This window comes from Oncorhynchus gorbuscha, linkage group LG16 (assembly GCF_021184085.1).
Source record: "Oncorhynchus gorbuscha isolate QuinsamMale2020 ecotype Even-year linkage group LG16, OgorEven_v1.0, whole genome shotgun sequence".
Classification (NCBI taxonomy): Eukaryota; Metazoa; Chordata; class Actinopteri; order Salmoniformes; family Salmonidae; genus Oncorhynchus; species Oncorhynchus gorbuscha.
Window position 1 is genome coordinate 40,581,459 of NC_060188.1, and position 17,353 is coordinate 40,598,811.

At 43.3% G+C, this 17,353-nt stretch overlaps 1 protein-coding gene across 3 annotated transcripts in view; it reads right to left on the reverse strand.

The window, feature by feature from the left end:
* Positions 1-340: 340 nt before the first annotated feature.
* Positions 341-17,353, reverse strand: part of LOC123999143 (rho GTPase-activating protein 26-like) — a 125,189-nt gene continuing 108,176 nt past the window's right edge. The window contains exons 21-24 of one of the 3 annotated variants that reach the window (XM_046304595.1): positions 4,711-4,746; positions 4,175-4,270; positions 3,263-3,354; positions 341-1,419 (exon numbers count right to left, since the gene is read on the reverse strand). In XM_046304595.1, the coding sequence (XP_046160551.1) occupies positions 1,331-1,419; positions 3,263-3,354; positions 4,175-4,270; positions 4,711-4,746 (313 nt within the window). In that variant the 3' untranslated portion in view covers positions 341-1,330. The remainder of the gene's footprint in view (positions 1,420-3,262; positions 3,355-4,174; positions 4,271-4,710; positions 4,747-17,353) is intronic. The other 2 variants (XM_046304596.1, XM_046304597.1) reach the window with 2 other exon arrangements.

Consider the following 17,353-nt stretch of genomic DNA (forward strand, 5'->3'; position numbering starts at 1 on the left):
AGACGGCAAGGTTAATACAAATCTCCTGAAAATCAAATGCTTGTCTAAAAGAAATGGGTGATAATGTCTAGATGCTTTTTACATTGTAGATCTAGTATATAAATTGCCTGGCTGGGATGATGAGACAGTATGCGCAATCAGATGGAACAGAGTAAATAGGCATTTCAACCTCATAGATTTAGCTGGTGGTAACTTGTTGAGTAGACGCCGGCTGGAATGTGTTTTTTAACCATTCAGCATTCATGATAAGACCCACCCGTTGTATGAAGTAGGGTTAGTATTACTCAGAACAGGTCTATAAAATCCAAGGCACCGAGACTTGAAGAAACTAGGACAGCACTGCCAGTTTGTTTATCTTTAATAGATGAAATTCTGTACAACCTTGTTCATGATTTATTTGATCAGAAAGAATATTAAGGCTCCCAATGGCCATGAACCAAATGACGACAAATTTAGCAACTGAGATGCTAAAATTAACTTAGTATGCTACAATACAAAATATAAAATTTGCTAGTTACAAAATGTGATCTTATCAAATGTCATGTATTTACAAATGTTATTACACCCCAAAAGAATACAGTTCAGGATCTCATCTTTGAAAATGATTATAAATACAAGGCTTACATATGAACAAAGTAGTCTAGTTTCACATAACACTCCCCATTTATATACATGTTAAGAAATGAAAGAAAAAAATACAAAAAAATTGTTATTGTCCTAAATGAAAACAATTCGGTTAACTTCCTTTCCAGGTTTATCGAGACAATTTCACCTAGTAGTTCTGAGCAAAAAAAATAGCTATTACAAAATCTGTCGAACAGGGAGAAAAGACATTCAGGATGCTCCCACCTCTATAATGTGCAGGTAGGTAAACAGCAGTTGTGTTCTGTCTTGTCTAGGGGAATACCGGGCAAGGCAGCAAGTGCTCACATTTATAGCAGTATTCACTGAAAAACACTCCCCATCATTTAGAGATGAAAGCTCCCTACACAATCATCTTCATTCCTACAGACCGTACTGTACACTGGAAGAGAAGTAGGGCTGCAGAGTGAACTTCTCCCCTTTTCGTATCCCAAAACTAAAACGTCTTCCGAAGTCCCTCCCAACTGATAATAGAAGACGCTAAAAGAAGTGGCAGTGCATTTTAATGACACAAGGACTGTCTGAATATGGGAATGAGCCTACGTCGCAACAACTCAACTGCTGCTGAATTCCAGGTTCATGACCATGCACAGCAGGAAGCGCTCTGTGCTCCAGACTCGTCCAATAAGTTGTAGGGGCACAGTGCAACTGCGTGGTCTCCCCAGTCCAGTACAGTCCTGGTCCAGGGCTACAGAAACTCCACGTAGTTCTCTGGAATCAGGCCCTTCCTGCCGTCTAGGATGCCTTCCAGCCAGCCAGGCTCCCTCGAGGGATGAACTGAGGGACCAGACACAGATGCACATAGCTTAGCTGTTCTCAACAGTTAACTGCCTTGCGTTATTCAACATTTAGATAGTCCCCATTTGAAAGCAGAGATCCATATGGTGAGTGGCTACTGACAGCTGGGATGGTTACACTCTGGCGGCTTTGGGAAGAACGGGAGATGGGGCAACACACACCGCTGCGTACCCTTTTTGTGAAGGCGGTATAGGATGAACAAGACCCCAGTGTGCAACTGTGACCCCTAGCAGCACTGAGACCCCAAGCCACCCTCTTCCTGAAATAACCCAAGCTAGTATGATGTGTGAAACCTGAAGAGCCATATCGGGCTGGCTATAGATATAATTTACATAAGGGGTCATTGAAATGACAACTTAAAGTACTTAAAGGGGTAATTCAAATTGTAAATGTCTCAAGTCCATTTAGCCTGTGTTTTCTATATATATTTTTTCAAAAACATTTTGAACAAATCAAATATAGGGACTGATAAATGACAGGTTATTCAGAGTTAAGAGAACTTTTGCAAACAAATGAATGAGTAAACTCTCGATTAGGTCTTGAATAACATGGGGCTCTATTCAATATGTATCGCTGAAGAGTTACAGAAATGTAAAAGTCATTTCCTATTGAGCTGCAGCGTTTGCCGTGAAAGCAGTCACTGCTAATGTGGGAACATTGCCTTTAAATTTCAATCACACTGTAATGTGGAATTTCCACGATACGGATTGAATAGAGCCCCTAGGTCTTGTTTTGGTAGCTAGGAACTGTAGCTAGGAAGGCTTCGGCAAACCCTCCCAGGAGCTATGGACCTAGGGTGTGCCCCAAATGGGACCCTATTCCCAATATCAGGGGTAGGCAACTAGATTCAGCCGCGGGACAAATTTTGTCGGGGGGCCGGAACATATGAAACTTGTATTTGAAAATAACAATTTCATACCTTGATTACATTGAGACACGATCACATATCTATTTTTATTTGTAGGAATACTTGGTGAACAGATTTACTAAAATACATTCATTTTTATTTATTTTTTGCCCCAAAACTAAAATCTTTCATGAGCTGGTTTTGACCCATGGGCCACCTGTTGCCAACCCCTGCCCTATAAAGTGCACTACTTTTGACCAGGGCCTCATTCAATCATTTTTTTCATCTTTCTTCCTGCACCTCAGCAACCTGGGTGGGTGTGTGGCTGATTCCCACGCTGCTAAACTCTACTGTTCCCTAAGCATAACACCCTGGACACAACCAGATATACACTATAATCCTTCTGGTACTGAGAGACCTGTGAAGACAGGCTACACTGGGTTTTGACATTCACACAGTGCATTTCATAAAATCAAAATAACTACTTTCATCTATAACCCTACTCGCTCAAATTGCAGCTCCGTCTACGGTAAATGTCATTCTAATTGGTGAGAGGCACATTTCTCCTCCTCAGCTATCTTTGATATTATTTGAATGTGGTTTTCATAAGAACAATTGGGGGGGGGGGATTAAGACAGAGGCGTGAGTAAGTGTAAATAAGGCTGTGGTTGCGGGACGATTAAGATAAGGTACGAGTGGATCACTGGACCCTGGACGCCTGGCTAGGATCAGATTCATCCCTGTAGAAGATAAAACAAAGGTAAGGCAATGTAATAACAAGCCTCCTTGCTGCTGCTCCTCCACCACCACACACTGGTACCAGGGAGGATGAAGAAGAGGAGGGAGGAATACTCACATTGCAGGCCACCCGAAAACCCACGGTTCATTTCTCCTCTGACCAATCAATGTAAGGTTTTAGAATAATACCATCCCACATTTGTCCCTAAGATAACAGTCACAGTGGTCCATACTCACCATGTTCAAAGATGGTCCCTGCGATGAACGAGAGCTCAGAGATGTGCTCCGCCTTGCAGGCGTAGAGGGCCCTAGCCTTCCTGCCTGGGACACTAAAAAGGGAGAGGGAGAATGACATGTTATAATCCAACTCACCAGAATATCACATTGGGCACATTGAGTGTCCCTCCGCTCCTAACTATCTCTTGGGAGCAATGAAAGGTAAAGCATCGACTGTGTCAGTGTCTCATAACATCATCATTGCTCCCCTATGGAAAGTCTCGGTGTGCCTACAATTCACTTTTCCCCCGTAATCATCAGCCATATAAATACATTTCTATAGTTGGACAAGAAACGATGTCCTTGTAAAGCAAAATGCAGCAATGAATTATGCTATAAATCTGGCTGCAAGAGTTACCGTCTGTAGACTTATTTCCCGACAGATATTTACACAGCTACCAAAAAATGGCCCAAGGTTATTTTAAACCTGTCTAGACCCGACTCCGGGTATTTATAATCTGGAGTTCATCTGAATTACCTGGCTACATGCATAGAAACCTTTGGAAGCCTGATAGACTGGCTGTAAAGTGCATTAACCAAAGATGAGCCCTTGATCCACGTTAATAAACACCAGTTTCACACTACTGAGCTCTGACCCAAGCTGTACTTTGCGGGCCTGGTTACACATCGGCCGTAGTTGCTGGCATTTTGTCGGGAAGGAAATAATGAATCCGAGCTAGTACAGTTCCGTTCAAGTTGGCAGGATAGTGTGGAAAGGGTAAGCCTCAGAGTGATCAGGAACTGTCTGTCAGTTATCATGCACGGTGGTGGGGGAGAAGAGGAGGGAGTGCAGCAGTGCAAAGCTCCAGAATTAGCATTGTGGGTAAGGAGGTGCGAGCGAAATTGGAGAGTGGGCGTGTCGTGGTGACACACCTGATGGGGGAGGAGTCACTGGAGGTGGAGGAGGTCGGCTGGGGGCTGGAGGATGCAGAGAACATCGGCCAGGAGGGGGAGCGCGGTGAGGCTGGGCTGAGAGACACACAAACAATAGCCACAATGACTACAGTGACAGCATGAAGTGGCTATACCCAGTATTGAGTGCAGGGGCGTGAGGCAAACTGGACAGGCCACATACAGGCATCAAGTGGAACTAATCATCAGCTGGAATTTGGTTGTTCTTAGTTGGTTTTATATGGTGACAATTCCCACTACACTCAAGTTTTTGAGGTTTGTGGGCATCTGTGATAAAATATATAATATATATATATATATATCTGATTGTGATTTGACTTATAGATCAGTATGTGTGTGGGGGGGGGGGTAAGTGCTTGCAACACTGATGCTAGGTGATGTGTTATTGTGACTGCACAGACACATCTTGCCTCATGCAATAACTGAACTGTCGTGTTATTTGTGATGGATTTGCGTCATTGGTTAGTGACGAAAGGGCTGGAAGAAGACATCCATACCTCATTGGGATACTGGTGCGGCTCTTTGGGTTCAGCCTGGAGTCACAAAGAGAGGAGATCGAGTTAGTCATGCTGCTTCACATTACAGTTGAATACAGTGGTTATATAAGGCAGGCTGAAGCCTATATTTAATATATGGGCACTGTGCTTCTACACAGTATGTGCTGTCAGATTTAGAAACACGTCCATCAGTGACAAAAGTGCAGACCACGAATAACACTTTCAACATAGCTTCCACATAGCTTCCACATAGCTTCCACATAGCTAACTTTGCCTGCTGCAACGTAACACCCTTCAGAAACTCACTGACCCAATCTGCCCTGCGTGAAAATGCCCCAGGCCACACGGATACACCAACATAGCAGGCATGTGGCTAGATGGCTGCGAGATAGTCACCATTCAATGAAGTGTTTGTTTGTTGGTATGTGTTAGAGCATGTGCGCCACTGCCAAACAGAATAAAAAATAGAGTGGAGAATAGTAACGTTTATCATCCCTATGCCTCTCAGTCATCCCTCCTTCCCTCTCTCCCCCCAGTCATCTCTCCATCGCTATCTCCCCCCAGTCATCTCTCCATCCCTCTCTCCCCCCAGTCATCCCTCCATCCCTCTCTCCCCCCAGTCATCCCTCCTTCCCAGCAATGGAGCTGGAGATTTGTTAATTCACTCTCTCTCTCTCTCCCTCCCTCTCATTCTCCTTACCCTCCCTCCCTCCACAGGTTTGTGATATCGACATGCAACCTCCTCCATCCGTCAGTGATCGCGGTGACATGGGGATGGGCCCTGGTAAGATTGCCAACATGAGCGGTGGTGGGGGAGGGTGGTGCACCAAGGAGCAGGGGAGGGGAGGGGTTCCCAATATATGGCCATCGATGTACAGATCCGGGATCATTTAATTCATACGCATCAATCCCATTATTTATAGGCTGCAACTGATTCCTCTTCAGTGATTCCAGCTAGTGTTGCCATGGTGATGACATTAAGTCATTTTGTAATTAACTCAAACACACTAAATCACATACCAAGGTGTACAGATCAATTGTTTTGTCATTTAAAAAATAATATTTTAAACACATTTTTATAATCTACATCAGGTACATCTCTCTCCTTTTGTTTGTCTACCATGTTTTATTTAAAACGGTGTCTTTTGAATGCATCTTTCAACACCACTGTATATCTCTAGCCTAGCAGCACATTTCTCCTCCTCCTCCCAGAGCGGCACACTACCCCTGAGCTGGCTTAATGAAATTGATCCCACGCTTTTTTTCACAGACTCCATCAATCTCGACATCATTCAATTACATAGTGCCAGGCCCAGAGAGCTTTATACGATGGGGTTTCAACACTGCCAGACTAAATAAAAATGACCCCCCCCCTAGGTTACTCAGCTGCCTCTGGTCAAATGTAATGCAGGATATTACTGCTCAGTGTGCCTTGTTGCATGAATAGGGAGAACACAGGAAGGGGATGGCAGGACATACAATCACCAATAGATGTCATGTTTATTTTGATAAATACACTACAGTACCTTGCTGGCCATTTGTTTTACTGGGCCATTATGGCTACATTATGGAGTAGAGTACAGTGATGCACTTGAAAGCTAGTATTTCATTTGACACAGGAGGTTTCCATCTCTCTGTTGACCACATAATGATGCTGTGCAGATGTCATACTCTGCTCACTGGAATTTCTCTGGAACATTCTTGGTTCTAAATGCTGAAACTGTGTTAATTTGTGGCCGCATTAGACATTGGTCTCCTATGATCTATGAGCTCTGCATTACACTGAGCATACAACATCTCAACACTGATAACGCAATAATACTGGTTTGTATCTACTGTATATAGTGTTTTCCGCTAAGTCTCAAAGGAAGGTGGATCATTTTAAATATGCTATTGGAAGATGAAAAAATGCGGTTAATTAATCTTCATGGTCCAAATAATGATGACCCACACTTCTTCTAGAATATGTACTAATCTATTGAGCTCACAAGCAACAAATTACAGTCATGGCCAAACGTTTTGAGAATGACACAAATATTAATTTTCACAAAGTTTGCTGCCTCAGTTTGTATAATGGCAATTTGCATATATTCCAGAATGTTATGAAGAGTGATCAGATGAATTGCAACTAATTACAAAGCCCCTCTTTGCCATGCAAATGAACTGAATCCCCCAAAACCATGTCCACTGCATTTCAGGTCTGCCACAAAAGGACCAGCTGACATCATGTCAGTGATTCTCTCGTTAACACAGGCTGGAGATCACTCTGTCATGCTGATTGAGTTTGAATAACAGACTGGAAGCTTCAAAAGGAGGGCGGTGCTTGGAATCATTGTTCTTCCTCTGTCAACCATGGTTACCTGCAAGGAAACACGTGCTGTCATCATTGCTTTGCACAAAAATGGCTTCACAGGCAAGGATATTGCTGCCCGTAAGATTGCACCTAAATCAACCATTTATCGGATCATCAAGAACTTCAAGGAGAGCGGTTCAATTGTTGTGAAGAAGGCTTCAGGGCGCCCAAGAAAGTCCAAAAAAGCCAGGACCGTCTCCTAAAGTTGATTCAGCTGCTGGATAGGGGCACCATCAGTACAGAGCTTGCTCAAGAATGGCAGCAGGCAGGTGTGAGTGCATCTGCCCGCGCAGTGAGGCGAAGACTGGAGGATGGCCTGGTGTCAAGAAGGGTAGCAAAGAAGCCACTTCTCTCCAGGAAAAACATTAGGGACAGACTGATATTCTGCAAAAGGTACAGGGTTTGGACTGCTGAGGACTGCTCTGATGAATCCCCTTTCCGATTGTTTGGGGCATCCAGAAAAAAGCTTGTCCGGAGAAGACAAGGTGAGCGCTACCATCAGTCCTGTGTCATGCCAACAGTAATGCACCCTGAGACCATTCATGTGTGGGGTTGCTTCTCAGCCAAGGGAGTGGGCTCACTCACAATTTTGCCTAAGAACACAGCCATGAATAAAGGATGGTACCAACACATCCTCCGAGAGCAACTTCTCACCAACCATCCAGGAACAGTTTGGTGACGAACAATGCCTTTTCCAGCATGATGGAGCACCTTGCCATAAGGCAAAAGTGACAACTAAGTGGCTCTATATATATCGATATTTTGGGCACATGGCCAGGAAAATCCCCAGACCTTAATCCCATTGAGAACTTGTGGTCAATCCTCAGGAGGCGGGTGGACAAACAAAAACCCACAAATTCTGACAAACTCAAAGCATTGATTATTTTGTGTCATTCTCAAAACTTTTGGCCACGACTGTACTCTATTATTATGGTGGGAGATTATAATACACTTCTAAGTACCCCAATGGATCATAAGTATATGTTCTCTTTTCAGTCTCTTCCATTTCCACTAACTGAAGTTAACTGTAAGGAGTTTTCTATTGCTAATAGTGTAAAATCAACAGCTGTACAGAAATACTTGTGTGAGGGCCATATTTCATAGGAGGAACTTCTTGATGCAATTACAGTCTTTAGGCCAGAGAAAACTCCAGGGCTGGATGGCATACCAGTTGAGGTATATGAAACTTAAAAAAAAAAAAAAGTATTTAACTAGGCAAGCCAGTTAAGAACAAATTCTTCTTTACAATGACGGCCTACCCTGGACAACGCTGGGCCAATTGCGCTGGGCCAAAGATGTTATACAGCCTGGATTTGAACCAGCGACTGTAGTGACACCCCCTGCACTGAGATGCAGTGCCGTAGAACACTGCACCACTCGGGATCTTTGATCAACGCAAAGATCCACTATATTTTAACCACTCCTATAAAAATGGTAAACTATCATGGACACAGCAAGCAGGTTTGATTTCACTATCACTGAAACAGGATCCATGTGGTAAGTATAAAGATCCAGTCGATTCAAAAAGCTGGAGGCCCCTTACAATTCAGTGTTGTGAAGCAGAATTAAAAAGGTGTTGTTGAATATTATTCATCCTGATCAGATAGTTGTTTTTTACATGGAAAATGATATAGACAAGTACATGAAACAATAGAACATTATTTTAAAAAACTAGGTCAGCAGGTCTGGTATTCATAGCAGATTTTGAAAAGGCTTTTGATAAAGTATGTCTAGAATTTAGATATAAATGCCTGGACTATTTTAATTTTGGAGAATCTCTTATACAATGGGTCAAAGTTATGCATAGTTAACTCCAGGTGTAAAATAGTAAATAATGGCGACTTCTCAGAAAGTATTATACTGTTGAGAAGTTAAACACTGTTGTCCACTGTCGGCCTGACTACTCAAATTTCCTCTTAAATCCGCAATCTGGATCCCTGCACAGCCTATCTGGATTACAATCAAACTATAATAAGAGTACCAAATGACGTATTGGATCACATTTAAAAAAAACTTTTACATAACCATGTAGTATACCGATAAAATGGTCTGACAGTGAAGTGGACATACTCAGTATTCATGTACCTAAAGAAATAAAGGAACGTACTACAACACATTTTTACAGAAGGTTTGCAAGAATAGATGGGATCTTGCTACCATGGAAAAGTAAATATCTGTCTATTTGTGGAAAAATCACCCTGATTAATGATTTAGTCATATCCCCGTTTACCTATTTACTTACGGCCCTGCATACGCCGAAGAATTTGGCTTTTAAATTATTTGAGAAAAAAAAAATATTTCACTTTATTTGGAATGGCAAGTAATGAATATGAGTTTGGTATTTTATTAGGATCCCCACATTAGCTGTTGCAAAAGCAGCAGCTCCTCTTCCTGGGGTGCACACAAAACATGACATAATACAGAATATTAATAGACAAGAACAGAATTACATAAATAAATAAAAAATAAATACAGTGCCTTCGGGAAGCACTCAGACCCTTTGACTTTTTCCACATTTTGTTACATTACAGTCTTATTATAAAATGTATCAAATAAAACATTTAAACTCAACAATCTACTACACACAATACCTCATAAAGCGAAAACAGGTTTTTAGAATTTTGTGCAAATCTATGAATTCTTTAAAACAGGAATACCTTTTTTACATAAGTATTCAGACCCTTTACTATGAGACTCAAACTTGAGTTCAGGTACATCCTGTTTCCATTGATCAACCTTAAGATGTTTCTACAACTTGATTGGAGTTCACCTGTGGTAATTTCAATTGATTGAACATGATTTGGAAAGGAACACACCTGTCTATATAAGGTCCCACAGTTGACAGTGCATGTCAGAGCAAAAACCAAGCCATTAGTTCGAAGGAATTGTCCGTCACTCTGACAGAGCTCTAGGGTTCCTCTGTGGAAATGGGAGAACCTTCCAGAAAGACAAACGTCTCTGCAGCACTCCACCAATCAGGCCTTTATGGTAGAGTGGCCAGACAGAAGCCACTCCTCAGTAAATGGCACATGACGGCACCTAAATACTCTCAGACCATGAGAAACAAGATTCTCCGGTCTGATAAAACCTAGATTGAACTCTTTGGCTAGAATGCCAAGCGTCACGTCTGGAGGAAACCTGGCACCAACCCTACGGTGAAGCATGGTGGTGGCAGAATCATGCTGTTTTCAACGGCAAGGACGGGGAGACAAGTCAGGATCAAGGCACGGATGAACGGAGCAAAGTACAGAGACACTTAATGAAAACCTGCTCCAAAACTCTCAGGATCTCAGACTGTGGTGAAGGTTCACCTTCCAACAGGACAACAGCCCTAAGCACACATCCAAGACAATGCAGGAGTGGCTTCGGGACAAGTCTCTGAATGTCCTTGAGTGGCCCAGCCAGAGCCCGGACTTTAACCAGATCGAACATCTCTGGAGAGACCTGAAAATAGCTGTGCCGCAACGCTCCCGATCTAACCTGACAGAGCTTGAGAGGATCTGCAGAGAAGAATGGGAAAAACTCCCCAAATACATGTGTGCCAAGCTTGTAGCGTCATACCCTAGAAGACTCGAGGCTGTAATTGCTGCCAAAGGTGATTCAGCAAAGTACTGAGTAAAGGGTCTGAATACTTATGTAAATGTAATATTTCCGGGTTTTATTTTATTATAAATTCTAAAAACCTGTTTTTGCTTTGTCATTATGGGGTATTGTGTGTAGATTGATGAGGGGAAAAAAACAATTTAATACATTTTAGAATAAGGCTGTAACTAGAGGTCGACCGATTATGATTTTTCAACGCCGATACCGATACCGATTATTGGAGGACCAAAAAAAGCCGATACCAATTAATTGGACGATGTTTTATTTTTTATTTGTAATAATGACAATTACAACAATACTGAATGAACACTTATTTTAACTTAATGCAATACATCAATAAAATCAATTTAGCCTAAATAAATAATGAAACATGTTCAATTTGGTTTAAATAATGCAAAATCAAAGTGTTGGAGAAGAAAGTAAAAGTGCAATATGTGCCATGTAAGAAAGCTAATGTTTAAGTTCCTTGGTCAGAACATGAGAACATATGAAAGCTGGTGGTTCAATATTCCCAGGTAAGAAGTTTTAGGTTGTAGTTATTATAGGAATTATAGGGCTATTTCTCTCAATACCATTTGTATTTCATTAACCTCTGACTATTGGATGTTCTTATAGGCACTTTAATATTGCCAGTGTAAAAGTATAGCTTCCGTCCCTCTCCCCGCTCCTACCTGAGCTCGAAACAGGAACACAACGACAACAGCCACCCTCGAAGCAGCCTTACCCATGCAGAGCCGACAGAGATGGCCGCCTCGCTTCGCGTTCCTAGGAAACTATGCAGTTTTTTGTTTTTTTTACGTGTTATTTCTTACATTAGTACCCCAGGTCATCTTAGGTTTCATTACATACAGTCGAGAAGAACTACTGAATATAAGATCAGCGTCAACTCACCATCAGTACGGCCAAGAATATGTTTTCCGCGACGCGGACCCTGTGTTCTGCCTTACAAACAGGACAACGGAATGGATCGCATGCAGCGACCCAAAAAAACGACTCCGAAAAAGAGGGAAACGTAGCGGTCTTCTGGTCAGACTCCGGACAAGGGCACATCGCGCACCACTCCCCAGCATTCTTCTTGCCAATGTCCAGTCTCTTGACAACAAGGTTGATGAAATCCGAGCAAGGGTAGCATTCCAGAGGGACATCAGAGACTGCAACGTTCTCTGCTTCACGGAAACATGGCTTACTGGGAAGACGCTATCCGATGCGGTGCAGCCAACGGGTTTCTCCACGCATCGCGCCGACAGAAACAAACATCTTTCTGGTAAGAAGAGTGGCGGGGGCGTATGCCTCATGACTAACGAGACATGGTGTGATGAAAGAAACATACAGGAACTCAAATCCTTCTGTTCACCTGATTTAGAATTCCTCACAATCAAATGTAGACCGCATTATCTTCCAAGAGAATTCTCTTCGATTATAATCACAGCCGTATATCCCCCCCCAAGCAGACACATCGATGGGTCTGAACGAACTTTATCTAACTCTTTGCAAACTGGAAACCATTTATCCGGAGGCTGCATTCATTGTAGCTGGGGATTTTAACAAAGCTAATCTGAAAACAAGACTCCCTAAATTTTATCAGCATATCGATTGCGCAACCAGGGGTGGTAAAACCTTTGATCATTGTTACTCTAACTTCCGCGACGCATATAAGGCCCTGCCCCGCCCCCCTTTCGGAAAAGCTGACCACGACTCCATTTTGTTGATCCCTGCCTACAGGCAGAAACTTAAACAAGAGGCTCCCACGCTGAGGTCTGTCCAACGCTGGTCCGACCAAGCGGACTCCAAACTCCAAGACTGCTTCCATCACGTGGACTGGGACATGTTTCGTATTGCGTCAGATAAAAATATTGACGAATACGCTGATTTGGTGTGCGAGTTCATTAGAACGTGCGTTGAAGGTGTCGTTCCCATAGCAACGATAAAAACATTCCCTAACCAGAAACCGTGGATTGATGGCAGCATTCGCGTGAAACTGAAAGCGCAAACCACTGCTTTTAATCAGGGCAAGGTGTCTGGCAACATGACCGAATACAAACAGTGCAGCTATTCCCTCCGCAAGGCTATTAAACAAGCTAAGCGTCAGTACAGAGACAAAGTAGAATCTCAATTCAACGGCTCAGACACAAGAGGCATGTGGCAGGGTCTACAGTCAATCACGGACTACAAGAAGAAACCCAGCCCAGTCACGGACCAGGATGTCTTGCTCCCAGGCAGACTAAATAACTTTTTTGCCCGCTTTGAGGACAATACAGTGCCACTGACACGGCCTGCAACGAAAACATGCAGTCTCTCCTTCACTGCAGCCGAGGTGAGTAAGACATTTAAACGTGTTAACCCTCACAAGGCTGCAGGCCCAGACGGCATCCCCAGCCGCGCCCTCAGAGCATGCGCAGACCAGCTGGCCGGTGTGTTTACAGACATATTCAATCAATCCCTATACCAGTCTGCTGTTCCCACATGCTTCAAGAGGGCCACCATTGTTCCTGTTCCCAAGAAAGCTGTCACGCCTTGGTCATTGTATTTTGTGTTTTTGGTATATGTTTGGGTAAGCCAGGGTGTGACATGGGTTTATATGTTGTGTTTCGTATTGGGGTTTGTATTAATTGGGATTGTGTATGATTAGGGGTGTGTCTAGTTAGGCTTGGCTGCCTGAGGCGATTCTCAATTGGAGTCAGGTGATTCTCGTTGTCTCGGATTGGGAACCGTATTTAGGTAGCCTGAGTTTGCGTTGTATTTTGTGGGTGTTTGTACCTGTCTCTGTGTAGTAGTCACCAGATAGGCTGTAATTAGTTTCACGTTTCGTTTGTTGTTTTTGTAATTCAGTTATTTCATGTACCTTTTCATTCATTAAAGTCATGAGTAACCTACACGCTGCATTTCGGTCTGACTCTCTTCTTACAACAGATGAACGTCGTTACAAAAGCTAAGGTAATTGAGCTAAACGACTACCGCCCCGTAGCACTCACTTCCGTCATCATGAAGTGCTTTGAGAGACTAGTCAAGGACCATATCACCTCCACCCTACCTGACACCCTAGACCCACTCCAATTTGCTTACCGCCCAAATAGGTCCACAGACGATGCAATCTCAACCACACTGCACACTGCCCTAACCCACCTGGACAAGAGGAATACCTATGTGAGAATGCTGTTCATCGACTACAGCTCGGCATTCAACACCATAGTTACCCTCCAAGCTCGTCATCAAGCTCGAGACCCTGGGTCTCGACCCCGCCCTGTGCAACTGGGTACTGGACTTCCTGACGGGCCGCCCCCAGGTGGTGAGGGTAGGCAACAACATCTCCTCCCCGCTGATTCTCAACACGGGGGCCCCACAAGGGTGCGTTCTGAGCCCTCTCCTGTACTCCCTGTTCACCCACGACTGCATGGCCACGCACGCCTCCAACTCAATCATCAAGTTTGCGGACGACACAACAGTGGTAGGCTTGATTACCAACAACGACGAGACGGCCTACAGGGAGGAGGTGAGGGCCCTCGGAGTGTGGTGTCAGGAAAATAACCTCACACTCAACGTCAACAAAATGAAGGACATGATTGTGGACTTCAGGAAACAGCAGAGGGAACACCCCCCTATCCACATCGATGGAACAGTAGTGGAGAGGGTAGCAAGTTAAGTTCCTCGGCATACACATCACAGACAAACTGAATTGGTCCACTCACACTGACAGCGTCGTGAAGAAGGCGCAGCAGCGCCTCTTCAACCTCAGGAGGCTGAAGAAATTTGGCTTGTCACCAAAAGCACTCACAAACTTCTACAGATGCACAATCGAGAGCATCCTGGCGGGCTGTATCACCGCCTGGTACGGCAACTGCTCCGCCCTCAACAGTAAGGCTCTCCAGAGGGTAGTGAGGTCTGCACAACGCATCACCGGGGGCAAACTACCTGCCCTCCAGGACACCTACACCACCCGATGTTACAGGAAGGCCATAAAGATCATCAAGGACATCAACCACCCGAGCCACTGCCTGTTCACCCCGCTATCATCCAGAAGGCGAGGTCAGTACAGGTGCATCAAAGCTGGGACTGAGAGACTGAGAAACAGCTTCTATCTCAAGGCCATCAGACTGTTAAACAGCCACCACTAACATTGAGTGGCTGCTGCCAACACACTGTCATTGACACTGACCCAACTCCAGCCACTCTAATAATGGGAATTGATGGGAAATGATGTAAATATATCACTAGCCACTTTAAACAATGCTACCTTATATAATGTTACTTACCCTACATTATTCATCTCATATGCATACGTATATACTGTACTCTACATCATCGACTGCATCCTTATGTAATACATGTATCACTAGCCACTTTAACTATGCCACTTTGTTTACTTTGTCTACATACTCATCTCATATGTATATACTGTACTGGATACCATCTACTGTATGCTGCTCTGTACCATCACTCATTCATATATCCTTATGTACATATTATTTATCCCCTTACACTGTGTATAAGACAGTAGTTTTGAAATTGTTAGTTAGATTACTTGTTGGTTATCACTGCATTGTCGGAACTAGAAGCACAAGCATTTCGCTACACAACCATGTGTATGTGACAAATAAAATTGGATTTGATTTGAGGGGAACAACCACTTTTAGTCTCAGAGCGAGTGACGTTTAAAACGCTATTAGCACGCACCGCTCTAACTAGCTAGCCATTTCACATCGGTTACACCAGCCTAATCTCGGGAGTTGATAGGCTTGAAGTCATAAACAGCTGCTGGCAAACACACGAAAGTGCTGTTTGAATGAATGCTTACGAGCCTGCTGCTGCCTACCATCGCTCAGTCAGACTGCTATATCAAATCATACAGTTGGACAAGGCAGTTAAAATAAAATGTTCTTATTAATAAAAATGTAATAAAAATGTAATTGATACATGTGGATGATCTTGTTCCTGTAGTGTTTGTAAACACCCTGGTAGATTGATTAATAACCTGAACCAGATTACATGCATTAGTTACAGTGAGAAGCTTCCTCTTGAACCGACAGCTTGATGAACACCAGTCAATATTCAGTTCCCCAAGAAGGTAGACCTCTTTGTTTACATCACATACACTATCAAGCATTTTACACATATTATTTAGATACTGACTGTTAGCACTTGGTGGCCTATAGCAACATCCCAAAAGAAAATGCTTTAGACGTGCCAAGTGAACCTGCAACCACAACACATCAATAACACTTGACATAAGATATTCTCTAAGCATTACAGGGATGTGGCTCTGAATATATACAGCAACACCTCACCCATAAGCATTTCTGTCTCTTCTATAGATGTTATATCCTTGTATTGCTACTACTGTATCATCAAATTAATTATATAAGTGAGGCTCAGAAATGGCTAATATATGAATGTTATCTGATGTTATTGATGTTATTGATCAGGTATTGATTTCATGAATCTTATTCCTAAGGCTATAAATATTAAGATATTGTTGTTTCCTAACTTCACCACCAGGGGGTGGCCCGTCAGAAAGTTCAGTTATCTTTGCCTTCTTGGGTACAGAAACAATGGTAGCCATCTTGAAGCATGTGGGGACAACAGACTGGGATAGGGAGCGATTGAATGTCCGTAAACACACCAGCCAGCTGGTCTGCACATGCTCTGAAGACACAGCTAGGGATGCCGTCCAGGCCAGCAGCCTTACAAGGGTTAACAAGTTTAACAAGGGTTAACAAGTTTACTCATGTCAGACACGAAGAAGGAGAGGGGGGGGGCGCAGTCTTTGTTAGTGAGCAGCGACGGTGGCACTGTATTATCCTCAAAGTGGGCAAAGAAGGTGTTTAGTTTGTCTGGAAGCGTGACGTCGGTGTCTGTGACGTGGCTGTTTTTGTTTTTGTAGTCCGTGATTTCCTGTAGACCCTGCCACATACGTCTCGTGTCTGAGCCGTTGAATTGAGACTCCAGCTTGTCCCTGCACAGGCATTTTGCTTGTTTGATTGCCTTGTGGAGGGAATAACTACACTGTTTAAATTCAGCCATATTTACAGACCTCTTTCTTTTATGTGAATAGCTATTAGGAATAGGCAATTTATGCAACTGTTATTGAGGCTTTGACTGGCCCTGTTGATTGATGTCTCTGTGTACAACTGGCTGAGTGGGAGAAAAGGAAATGTTTGAGGTCTGAGTCACCAGGTACTTGTTTTTTCTCTTCCTTGCTCTACAGCTCTCCTTCTAATAAAACATAATAGATGAGGAAGAAACAATAACAGCTGAGATCCCCAGAGGAAAAGACCTTGATCCTGCCATGGGGTCATTGCTGAGGCCAACCAAAGGACCTGTAAGGTTCAACTAAACCAAAACAGACATGGTTTTCTGAGGTTTGTGTAAAATCATAATTTCGCAATCTGATGAAACTACAAATACGACCGAGACGAAACTGAATGCGCATTAGTAAAAGTTGTATCACTTTCAGAGGCTGTTTTGGATGGCCTGAACCTTTGACCCCTAAATACGCCTCTTTACTGAGGTTTCCAATGAGGTCAGGGGCAAGCTTTTCCTAGTGCTTCTTAGCGTTACCAGGATTACTATTTCTGAGCCATGGTACTGTTAAACAGCTTATCAGATTTAAAGGTTCCAGGGTCTCTGTCTTCATTCAGAAAATCTAATCAAAATGTTTGTATAGTCAAACAAGTGCTGTGTTAAAATAAC